Source organism: Gymnoscopelus braueri (genome assembly GCF_963280865.1).
Source record: "Gymnoscopelus braueri genome assembly, chromosome: 14".
NCBI classification, from domain to species: Eukaryota; Metazoa; Chordata; class Actinopteri; order Myctophiformes; family Myctophidae; genus Gymnoscopelus; species Gymnoscopelus braueri.
Window position 1 is genome coordinate 53944195 of NC_137619.1, and position 12819 is coordinate 53957013.

The window sequence follows — 12819 nt, forward strand, 5'->3', positions numbered from 1 at the left end:
GCTATACTCCATCATACAAGAGTGTCGCACAAAATTTGTGAAAATAGCAGATCTACAAGCTCACAATGCGTCGCGATGACACGCGTTGTGTGCTAGTAGATCTGCTATTTTCACTATTTTAATAATTAAGTAATAATAAAAAAAGAGGAACGGTTTTGGGCATAGGCCTACAGGGTTTCCACATGCAGCAGGTGACCTGGAAAGCAATTCAAAATGTCGACACAATTCATTTCAGACCTTGTATCCAAGTATGTGAGGTTGAGTCTTAAATAAAAAGTAAAATAAAATAAAAGAGCCAAAAATGGCCCAAAACTCAAAGCAGTCTCTTGAAAAGCAGCAGGGTGTAGAATCAGTCTGTAGAGGGCAGTGTTCATTAACAAGTAATAAATATGATCGGAAGTGTCACAACCATATTGTGTGTGTGTGTGTGTGTGTGTGTGTGTGTGTGTGTGTGTGTGTGTGTGTGTGCGTGTGTGCGCGCGTGCGCACGTGCGCGCGTGCGTGCGTGCGTGCGTGCGTGCGTGCGTGCATGCGTGTGTTACAGTCTGCTCAGCTCCAGCAGTCGCCCAGCGAACACGGCCAACGTTCCTATGATGCATACGGCCATGAACACACACAACAGGATGTGGTCCAGCACCATGGCAACGAACTTCCACTCCTCTGCTGCCTGTGGAGGGGAGAGAAAGAGAAGAAACAATTCATAATGAGAACTTCAGTAGTGGAAAAAGTACTCAAATGTTTTACTTAAGGAAAAGTATCAATACTGCAATCTGTTACAAGAAAGTAAAAGTAAAAAAATTACTTGAGTAAAAGTACAAAAGTATTGGGGATCAAAATGTACTTAAAGTACCAAAAGTAAAAGTACATTATTTTTTTTAAATAGCAGATCTACAAGCTCACAACGTGTCGTGATGCGACGCGTATGTATAACATAGGGCTAAAGTGGTTAATGTATGTTTTATAATGTAATAACTGATATCTGCAAAGTAACTAGTAACTAAAGTTTTCAAATAATTGTAGTGGAGTAAAAGTACAACATTTGCCTCTAAGATGTAGTGGAGTAGAAATAAAAGTATAAACAATTGGAAATACTCCAGAAAAGTAAAAGTACCTCAAAATTGTACTTAAGTACAGTACTTGAGTAAATGTAGCCTACTTAGTTACTTTACACCACTGGAGAACTTGTACTTTGCTACTTTAACCCATTAAGACCTCAGGCCAATTCTACAAATGTCTTCTAAATCCTAATAGTTATACAACCCCCAGAAGCAAAGGTTTTAGTTAAAAATGTCTACAAGACATGATCTACAAGCTCTTAGTGCGGCACGAAGTGACGCGCTATGAGCTTGTATATCTGCTATTTTTGAATCGCCAACCAATGTGAACTGCCCATAAAAAGTTCGGAAACTTAATTTGGTCGATTATATCTCCCCTTTAATAATACCAATTGGTATCGTGTTTTATAACATTGTTATCATTGATTAGTCACCTAATAAGGTAAGTTACATAATGTCTTTAACCCATTAAAGGGATAGTTCACCCCCAAAAATACTGAATGCTGATATAAAGACTCCAGCCTTTATATCAGTGGTGGAAAAAGTACACACATGTTTTACTGAAGTAAGTACTTAAGTAAAAGTATCAATACTGCAATATAGAACATCTATCATTCAAATTGTGCTTGAGTAAAAGTTCAAAAGTATTGGCATCAAAATGTACAAAAGTAAAAGTACTCATTATGCAGACTGTCCCATTTAAAATGTTCAAATGTATACAAATATTTAGAAAATAGCAGATCTACAAGCTCACAATGTGTCACGATGCAACACATTGTGAGCTTGTAGATCCCCCCCCCCATTCAACAAGCTAATTCATTCGTACTCCCACAAGTCAGTGCGTTCAACCGCACGCCATTCTCATTCGCTTCGCTACAAGAAAACTCGCTCATGGCCTCATTTCCCACAGCGGTTCATTTAAGCAGCCTCTGTTCTCTGTTCATTCTACGTGCTTTGCTGTCTAAGCTGGTTGTACAGCTGTAGGTTTTGAAATTCCCTCCACCTCCCCGGCCTCCTCACCGTGGCATTTAGTTCATATTGTTATAGGTTGATTCTGTGTATTGTACTGTGGTTCTATGGATTGTACTATGATTCTGTGCATTGTACTGTGGTTCTATGGATTGTACTATGATTCTGTGTATTGTACTGTGGTTCTATGGATTGTACTATGATATGTGGTAGTTTAATTATGCATTGAAGGTTCAATGTTACAGTATGTTCATGTAAAACTGTATTTTATGCTCTGCTCTGGGGGGTTTGTGAATTCAGATCTGTTCTCCTGCTTGTGCAGGTAATCTGTGATATCACATGAGCAGAATCACACCGCCAAATCTGAATGCAATATCATTGCAGTAAATGGTTAATTATGAAATAATATGGTAATGGTTAATAAATGGTATTGGTTATTCCTGAGCTGAAGTGTCTAAATGAAATTGTTTTTTTGGTCTTACATTATTGGACTCCTCGTCAGACTTCATGGTCTCAGCGATGTATTTGACTCCTTCGATGGCGTTGCGAACGTCTGGGTTCTTGGTGATGGCAGACTGGTAGGTGACACTGGCAGGGCGGGGCTTACCTACCGACAGTTGACAACATTAATAATCTGTTAAAGAGCCTGAACACCAACAAAGGCCACTGAGCTTGACAATATCTCTGCAAGGTTCTTTTACCCCATTGAGACCGGGGAACACATCTGTGTCATTTTTTGATTTGTTTGGCTATTAAAAGCAGATCTTTGGCTATTAAAAGCAGATCTACAAGCTCATAGCGCGGCACCGAGTGCCGTGCTATGAGCTTGTAGATCTGCTTTTTTTATCGTGAAAATCTTTGAATATATATATATATTTTCAGTAAGTAAGTAAGTAAGTGTGTGTGTGTGTGTGTGTGTGTGTGTGTGTGTGTGTGTGTGTGTGTGTGTGTGTGTGTGTGTGTGTGTGTGTGTGTGTGTGTGTGTGTGTGTACCAGAGATGTCAGAGATGTCCCGGTCCACAGGGAACATGATCTTCTCCTGGATCTCCCGACCGGGTCTCTTCATGGTGCTAAAGAACATCAGGTTAGGAATGGTGTTGATGAAGACCTGAGAGAGATAGAGAGAGAGACAGACAGACAGACAGACAGGGGGAGATAGAGAGAGAGACAGACAGACAGACAAGGGGAGATAGAGAGAGAGACAGACAGACAGACAGACAGACAGACAGACAGACAGACAGACAGACAGACAGACAGACAGACAGACAGACAGACAGACAGACAGGGGGAGATAGGGGGAGATAGAGAGAGAGGCAGGCAGACAGACAGACAGACAGGGGGAGATAGAGACAGAGACAGACAGACCAACAGAGAGAGAGAGAGAGAGAGAGAGAGAGAGAGAGAGAGAGAGAGAGAGAGAGAGAGAGAGAGAGAGAGAGAGAGAGAGACAGACAGACAGACAGACAGACAGACAGACAGACAGACAGACAGACAGACAGACAGACAGACAGACAGACAGACAGACAGACAGACAGACAGACAGACAGACAGACAGACAGACAGACAGACAGACAGACAGACAGACAGACAGACAGGGGGAGATAGAGAGAGATAGAGAGAGAGACAGACAGACCAACGGAGAGAGAGAGAGAGAGAGAGAGAGAGAGAGCGAGAGAGAGAGAGAGAGAGAGAGAGAGAGAGAGAGAGAGAGAGAGAGAGACAGAGAGACAGACAGACAGACAGACAGGCAGACAGACAGACAGACAGACAGACAGACAGACAGACAGACAGACAGACAGACAGACAGACAGACAGACAGACAGACAGACAGAGAGAGAGAGAGAGAGAGAGAGAGAGAGAGAGCATAACTTTGCAAATCTTCTGACTACAGTGACATTTCAATCACCAGCCATGATGGCAAACCGGTGCTTTTTTCTTGGATATTTGGTGGTTATCTTGATTTGTATGTCTTTTTTATGTCAGTCAACTACATTTGCATCCTTCAGCCAAGTATGCCAACACGCTTTAAGCAAAAACTTTACAACTTGTGGACTTTAAGATTGTCCATAAACAGTGGTGCAAAGTAACTGAGTAGGCTGCCTACATGTACTCTATACTGTACTTAAGTACAATGTTTTTTAGTTATTTTTACTTTACTGGAGCATATCATATTGTCAATACTTTTACTTCTACTCCACTACGACTCAAAGACAAATATTGTACTTTTACTCCACTACAATTATTTGAAAACTTAAATACTAGTTACTTTGTAGATTATGATTATTATTACAAAACATACATTACCCACTTCAGCCCTATATACATTTCGGCCATTTGAAAATAGCAGATATACAAGCTCACAATGTGTCGCATAATCCGCATTGTGAACTTGAATATCTTGAAAATATTTGTATACATTTTCATTTCACTCACAAATGTGAGTGCTTTTTTCCACCACTGTCCATAAAGACAGTCAGCCGATGTCTGGACTAATAATCCTCAAACATGGCCATTAGTTGAACATTGAATATTTTTGTTTACCTGATAGAGTCCTGGTATTACTTAAATTTAATCAATTCAAATCTTCAAATATTTCATGTATGCTGATGTGCTGGTGTTGATTACCAACAGCTGTTGCGTTGTTCATATATGTTGTAAATACTTGCAACTGTTTTATTGCAAACTATATCCCAAAACAACCTATTAAGTTCCCCCATATCCCCCCCAAAAAAACATGACATTTAACAATGAAAATGTTCCGTAATACAATCCCAATGGTGAAAGTTCTGTTGTTTGAACCGGCTAATAGTCCAGGCAAACTAGCCCGTTTTGGACCTAAAAGCCAAAGTAATTGTAACAGAATCTGTAACAGAAGACCATTTCTATGAAGTCACCATACTAAAAGTCCTGAGAAATCCTGGTTGCGGAATTATGTTTAATCGGCATCAATCCAAGATGTCCACCAATTATTGCCAAAAAGCCATACTGTAGAGATAGTCATGCAAAAAACTACAAACAAAACATGGACTCCCTTGCACTGCAATATGCAGAGAATATAGTCTCCAGAACAATTTGACGACCCTCATACAGTGATTCTAGAGCTTTTTCACCGAAGAATGATGCTAGCTTCCTCGAACGTTTTTAGTGGACATCTGGGATTGATGCCAATTAAACATATTTCCACAACTGTGATTTCTTAGGACTTTTAAGTATGGTGTTCTGGACACCTCATAGCACTGATGCATGGTGAAATAAATTCTGTTACAGTTATTTTGATGTGAAACGCTAGTTTGCCTGGACTATAAGTAATGGTGGATTGGTGGAAAAATAGTATGTGTGTCTCAAAGAATAAGACACATTGTGTGTGTGTGTGTGTGTGTGTGTGTGTGTGTGTGTGTGTGTGTGTGTGTGTGTGTGTGTGCGCGCACACGCGTGCGTGCGTGCGTTTGTGTGTACCTGTCAGACCCATACATGGTGTGTGCTAGGGGAGCGGGGTGTGTGTGTGTGTGTGTGTGCGTGCGTGCGTGCGTGCGTGCGTGCGTGCGTGCGTGCGTGCGTGCGTGCGTACCTGTCGGACCCATGCAGGCATGGTGTGTGTGCTGGGCGAGCGGTGGTGTGTGTTGATGACGATGACGGTGATGATGATGGAGGCGATGACGAACACCATGGTGAACAGCATGTACTTCCCGATGAGTGGGACGGCTGACGAGGTGGACGGGATGAGCTCCACGATGACCAATAAGAACACAGTGAGAGACAGCAGGACACTGATGGACAGAGTCATCTTCTCACCTAGAGGAGAGAGAGAGAGAGAGAGAGAGAGAGAGAGAGAGAGAGAGAGAGAGAGAGAGAGAGAGAGAGAGAGTGTGTGTGTTTAAAGGTCCGGTGAAATGAAAAATAATTTGTTCACACTTTTAGAGCATATCCGTGGTCATCATATGGGCATACCTAACAATAGATGTAAAAAAGGGTTTAAAAAAAATAATTGAGTGTGTTTTATATCAAAAGTCCCTAAAAAGCCAATCTTAATTACTTCCTGTAAACAAAAACTTGCGCGTGATGACAGATCAACTCTTGTGAATATAAGAGAATCTTGATTACATCCACCTGTTTGATTCCCATAGCTGAACGTTCCTTCAAACAATAATTACAGAGCTCTTCCGTTTTGAATCTCATTCAAGATGACATCCAGACGGTGTATTACTCATTTTAAACTTAATTAGCACACTAAAATATGTATCTGAAAACATCATAGGTTAGAAATAAGCCACATAGTAGCAAACATGCTTAGCTGGCTGTCTCTCTCTCCCTTGTAAACAAACACTAGCCCTGTGGCACACCGCCGCAGTGATTGAGATTCCAGCGTCCCATAGCCTGAAGGGATGGGACCTTCTGATTGGTTGAGACGAGGTCGAGACTATGTTTCAGACTGAAACTTCAAAATAAAATGACCGAAAAAGCCATTGCACCCGACCTTTAATCAATAAAAAAGAAAGAAAAGTTATCAGTAATATGATTTAATAAGTGGCTGTTTTAAAAGAACGAGGGATTAAGTTGACATTTCAAAAAGATGTCGTCTTGGACATGAGGAGATTTTAGGCTAGAAGCAGAACTGCCAAATGTTAACCCCATGCACGTCCCCGTAATAATGGAGAACAAAAAGAATGAGAAAACCATTCGCTTCTCTGTTATTAAATACCCGTTGTCAGAGTACCCGTTGTCTGTATATGTCCCTATACAGCACCGAAGTCTGACGTAATTTACTCATCCTACCTGGGTTTATTTCCCCATTCAGAATTACCATAGACTTGTTTAATATCGCATCAAATAAGAACTATGTTCCAAATATAAACAAATGATCCCGGCGGTTTGATTCATATGGATATGAAGCAACACCTGACGGTGAGAAAACGCCAATGTTACTTCCGCCGAATTAGTTACATTTTCGCCAGGAATAGAATGTATCAAATATGAGTGACTGACTATCATAAACGATGCAGAGCCATCTCCCCGACAATATCGTCGGGACAGTTTGTTTATTTTTGGACCTCAATTCTTATATGAGACGATTTTAAGATGACCCAATGTTATTCTCCATAGAGAAATTACTTCCACGACCCAGGGGATGAACGAGTGACGTCAGGACTTCAGTACTCTATTGTTCCCATATAGAAGTCCTTGTGCAATGGTAAACGTCTGTGGAGAATGTTTGGAGAAATTGGAGTGCAAACTAAGTAATCAAAAGGCAGGTGTGGGAAATTGGCCAAATCAATCTTTAGGCTGGGGTTGCCATACAGTAGCTATCGATTCTACGGCCAGAGCCTTTTTTTACAATGGACGTATCAGTCAGATCGGTGGTTCTGGACAACCGGCTATCCGACCGACTCGACGCCGTGCACTGCACTCCCTCGGGTCATCTGCGACGCTTGTGCCGAATTTGAAGTTGGTCGGCCGGTCGATCGGTTCTCGAGAAACGTGGATTACAGACGTACAGGGATTCTGTGCATTTATCGTAAAGATGTTCTTACCAGAGTCAGTAGGCAGGTAGAAGACCAGTCCAGTCAGGAAGCTGAACAGCATGCAGGGGATGATGACGTTGACGATAAAGTAGAGCGGTAGGCGGAGCATGAGGAAGTGGTAGGTGATGTCCAGGTAGGGTGTGTCTGGACAGCAGGTGTAGTAAACCCAGTGCTTCCAACCCCTGTAGTCCTTCAGCGTCCACTCCCCTGACTCCATGAAGTTAGACAGGTCCGGCCGGTCACTGTCCTGGAGAGACAGATAGATAGATAGATAGATACCTTTATTATCCCGGGGGGGGGGGAATTCAGTCGCCCAGAGGCAGCACAGCAGTTAAAGAGAGTTACAGGTAAGAAAAATAAAAAGGCAAAAAGAAAAAAAACAAGAAGCATCAACCATACAGAGTTGCGTCGCATCGCGACGCATAAAGAAAAAAAAACAAGAAACATCAACCATACAAAGTAGCGTCGCATCACGACGCATTGTGGGCTTGTAGATTGGCTATTTTCAAATGGCCGAAATGTATACAGAGCTGAAGTGGTTAATATAGGTTTTGTAATAATAATCAAAATCTACAAAGTAACTAGTATAACTAAAGTTATATATACATGTAGTGGAGTAAAAGTACAATATTTGGATGATCTGAGATGTAGTGGAGTAGAAGTAAAAATATTGGAAATTGGAAATACTCAAGTAAAGTACAAATGCCTCAAAATTGTGCTTAAGTACAGTACTTAGTTACTTTCCACCACTGATAAACACAGAAGCACCCGGGAGGAAGTGGACTAAGCCAAACCAAAATAATTCCTGTTTCTACACAAAAAAAGGAGGTGGCGCCCCCAGAGGCAAAAACAAAGGGGAATAACTTTTTTGTTTCCTTTTTTTATTTTTATTTTTTACCAAATGGGTGCCCAGATTGCTCTGTGTTTGATGCTTAGTAAAGATACTTAAAGGAGCTAGTGTGCTTGTTTGCTGTTGATCTTAGTTGGTTTTGGGGCCTTCCGGAGGTTTTGGATGAATGTGCACATATTCTTTGGATCCTGTTGAAAATCTGTTCACCCAGATGTGGTTCAATTAAGCAATATTACACGAGAGGGTGTGCTTTACCGTCATTGTTGGCACGCCAGTGATGCGGTCAGGAACGAGGCGAAGCCGAGTTCCGCGAGCATCACTGAAGTGCCAATAATGTAAGGTAAAGCACACCCTCGAGTGTAATATTGCGATTATACAACAGTTACCAACAAAACACATCCAAATGTATTCATATTGTGGAGCAATTCATAATAAAAATGTTTCGCTATTATCCGTTTCCCTGTAAAGAGAAGAGTTTTTGACTGAGACATTAAATAGTCCCTGTAGCAGCGCTATGAGCCTGAGGCACCGGCTATCGGCTATTTTCGCCGTGCGATACCTGGCGACGCGTTGTGAACTTGTAGATCGGCTATTTTCGCCGTGCTGTTTGTTTTCCTACCGTGGGACAGCGTGACGTCACAGCACAGCTGTGCCATATATGGTCTAATCAGGTGCGGACTGCAGTGCGGAGTGATTTATTAATGTGATTAGGCCCGTGCTATGATGCTGGTTTGAAGCACGGCTAGATAGCTATTTCAACCAATCAGATTGCTTGGTCGGAACTACCTGTTGTATAAGCGTCAATAACTGTTTGCAGTGATTAAAGCATATTTTTTCTATAGCCTTCTGCCCTTCTGGTCTATGGTGAATAAGCTGGCTACAATTCTTCTTTGATGTTCTTTATACCCCTCTTTAACACCAATACAGAGAGACAAAGTATAAAATAGTGGTTAATGTATGTTTTGTAATAATGATCTAAATGTACAAAGTAAACTGACGTTTTAAAATAGTTTTAGTAGAGTAAAAAGTGCATAATTTGCCTCTGAAATGTAGTGTAGAGTAGAATACTTCAGTACGGTACTTAATTAAATGTACTTATTTACTTTGCTCTTTTGAAAAAAAATCTTTATTTCTGAAAATGTGGGATTTCTTTCTTTTTAATTGTTTTTGGAAATAATTAAAAGGAAAATTGTAAGAAACGGAGAGAAGAAAAAAATAGGGACCCAGTGTATGGTCAATTCACTCACAGGGTTGATGACCACCAGCAGACCATCGTAGGTCCAGGTTCCCAGCTTCATGCTACAGTTCTGGAGGTCAAAGGGGAAGTGGAGCACGATGATCTCACAGTAGCTTTTAAAGATGGCCGGAGGAGTCCAGGTGATCATCCCTGTATGTTCCAACAACACCTTGGTCTCATGGATGATGGCAAAGTCTCCATCCGCACTGAGGAGGAGAGAGGAGAGGAGGAGAGGAGAGGAGGAGAGGGGGTGAGGATGGGAGAGGAGAGGAGGAGAGGGAGTGAGGAGAGGGAGTGAGGAGAGGAGAGGAGAGGAGAGGAGAGGAGAGGAGAGGAGAGGAGAGGAGAGGAGAGGAGAGGAGAGGAGAGGAGAGGAGAGGGGATGGGAGAGGATCAGTGCTATACGTATCTAAAGCGCATTTTCATTTTGAGCCACCAGGGGGCGCCAATTGGAAAGGAGATTATGTACACAATGAGAGTTTAAAATGAAATGACCAATCACAACCTGATTACCAAGGTGTTTACTGTGGTGGTGTTTTTTTTTATTATGGTATGTGTCTGTGAGAATTAATGTGTATGTTGCTTGTTGTATCTTTTGTTGTGTGTTTCTGTGTCTCCCATCCCACAGGTTTCCATGGTGATCACTGTGACATTTAAGTTAAGGGGGAGTTTTTCGTTGCCACTGAATGCTTGTTCAGGATGGGACAATGTGGGGTCTCTGCTCTATATGTACAAATGGACATTTAATTGAAATAAATGTGTGTGTTTACTTATTATAGAGCACCAGGTCAGGCCTCCAGATGTCTGTTGAAGGAACTCTGATCTTCTTGATTCCACCGTAATCATCAGGATTCCATTTCAGGTTGACATCCAACCATTTCTATAGAGACAAACCACACACATTACATCAACAGGGCCTAAAGGTTAGAGCAGTGGTTCTCAACCTGTGGGTCAGGATCCCCAGGGGGGGGGGGGGGGGGTGAAGTGACAATTTAAGGACTTTTAAGACCTTTTTAATACCCCAGATCAAATATGATTATTTTGGGGGTGGGGGTCACAGCCAAAAAATGAACCACTGGGTTGGAGGAGCCTACTTGTTTCCGGTTAGATTCCCCGGACCGGCAGGAATGATCTGGTCGGGGAAGTGACTGGCCACCACCCACCCCTGCCTCAACACTGCTAAAGTGCCCTTGAGCAAGGCACTGAACTCCCAACTGTTCCAGTGGAGCTCAGCTGCTCAGTGGCCAACAGTATCAGACTGTGGTTGTACTGGTCAGCTCCCAGTACAACAGTATCAGACTGTGGTTTTACTAGTCAGCTCAGTCGTGCTGGTTAGCTCCCATGTTTTAATGTCTCAGTGTGTCTATGTGCAGGGCATTGCTGGAAATGAGCACCTGTGTTCAGCTACCCTAAGTAAATACATAATATTACATACAAAAAAGACTGTACATATATATTTAAATCGCAATGTGTGTGTGACACACATTGCGATACACATATAATACGTAATATACGTTGTATAAAGATACATAAAGCGATGTTTCAGACAGTTTCTTGAACAAAGCATTGTGATTGGTGCAGAATCTCTACACATGAGCGTTGGCACTCAACACCACATAAGTAATTAGGACTAAAAGACAAAAGACTAAAATGTCCTTCATTTCTGTCTTCCATTTCCAAAAATAGCAAAAAATTGCAGATATACAGCTTGTATATCTACTTGATAGATCAGTCAATCAATCAATCAATCAATCAATCAATCAATCAATCAATCAATCAATCAATCAAACTTTACAATAAATCAGTTGTGTCTGTAAAGTAGTTTTCAGTTTTCAGATATAATCTCACCTGCTTGAGACGGACGTTGCTGGTGACAATCTGGTTCACCTCATCCTGGAGATGAGAGCACATAGTATATGTTATATGTTCACAAACATTAACATCAATAGCATACACGTCATCATGAATAAACATGTATGTTCACAAACATGTGTCATATATGAATAAACAACACACATAGTGTCTCTCCCCCTCTCCAGTTTGCCCCTGAGTTTCCTCTGCCACCCTCCATTTCCATCTCCTGATTTCCCTGTGTTTTATTTGGAGCATTAATGAATGAAATGGTGACAAGACCAAAATGCTTATTACTGCACCCTGCCTCATTGTTTATGTGCCCAAAAGAACAGATCTACATATAAGCTGTCAACACGCCATGACGCGGTGCGTTGATACAGTAGCTTGTATGTCTGTTTTTTGGGGTAGGCGACACACGTTACCCGTCGTTAGCCATGTATCTGGGTTTGAGAGGCTATGATTGATGTAAATGTATGTAAACACACACACACACACACACACACACACACACACACACACACACACACACACACACACACACACACACACACACACACACACACACACACACACACACACACACACACACACTGTCTTACCACACTGATGAGCTGTATGAGCTGCAGTCCCACTGTAACAACCACGGGGTCTTTAAAATGCTCCACGGGTCGGACCACCTTGTTGTAGCCCGAGAACAGAGTCTTCACCAAGCGACTCTCATCTTCTGAACACAGACCTGTTGAACACACACACGCACGCACGCACGCACGCACGCACGCACGCACGCACGCACGCACGCACACACACACACACACACACACACACACACACACACACACACTCATCAACTTCAGAACACAGTAGCAGACCTATAAGAGGATGTTGGTTTTTGCAAACTTTTGGGCATATTTGACTTCCATTCATCCATTCCATTCATCTTCTAAACCCACTTTCAATGTAAACTCTATATTGTGATAGTAATCATTGATACAGTATAGTGTTTTCTCAGTAACAGTGTTACATAGCTCTATATTGTGATCATAATCATTGCTATAGAGTGTTTGTTCAGTAACAGTGTTAAATAGCTCTATATTGTGCTAGTAATCAATAGTGTTTGTTCAGTAACAGTGTTAAATAGCTCTATATTGTGATAGTAATCATTTATAAAGTGTTTTCTCTGTAACAGTGTTAAATAGCTCTATATTGTGATAGTAATCATTGCTATAGAGTGTTTGTTCTTGTAGAGTGTGTAGATCTGCTATTCGTTTATTTTCTTAAGAAGAAAAATGAATATTTTTAAATCATTTTAACTATACAAATCAAACATTTTAAAAT

The 12819-nt window shown here is 41.5% G+C and overlaps 1 protein-coding gene across 1 annotated transcript; it reads right to left on the reverse strand.

Annotated features, from left to right (window-relative positions):
- Positions 1 to 530: 530 nt before the first annotated feature.
- Positions 531 to 12230, reverse strand: LOC308100715 (acetylcholine receptor subunit alpha; the record flags this gene model as incomplete). The annotated part of the gene is made up of 9 exons (XM_080449784.1): positions 531 to 667; positions 2507 to 2631; positions 3018 to 3132; positions 5593 to 5816; positions 7553 to 7790; positions 9641 to 9836; positions 10401 to 10510; positions 11479 to 11523; positions 12084 to 12230. Coding segments are annotated over 9 exons (1329 nt in total), but the record flags the coding sequence as incomplete, so codon positions are not given.
- Positions 12231 to 12819: the final 589 nt, after the last annotated feature.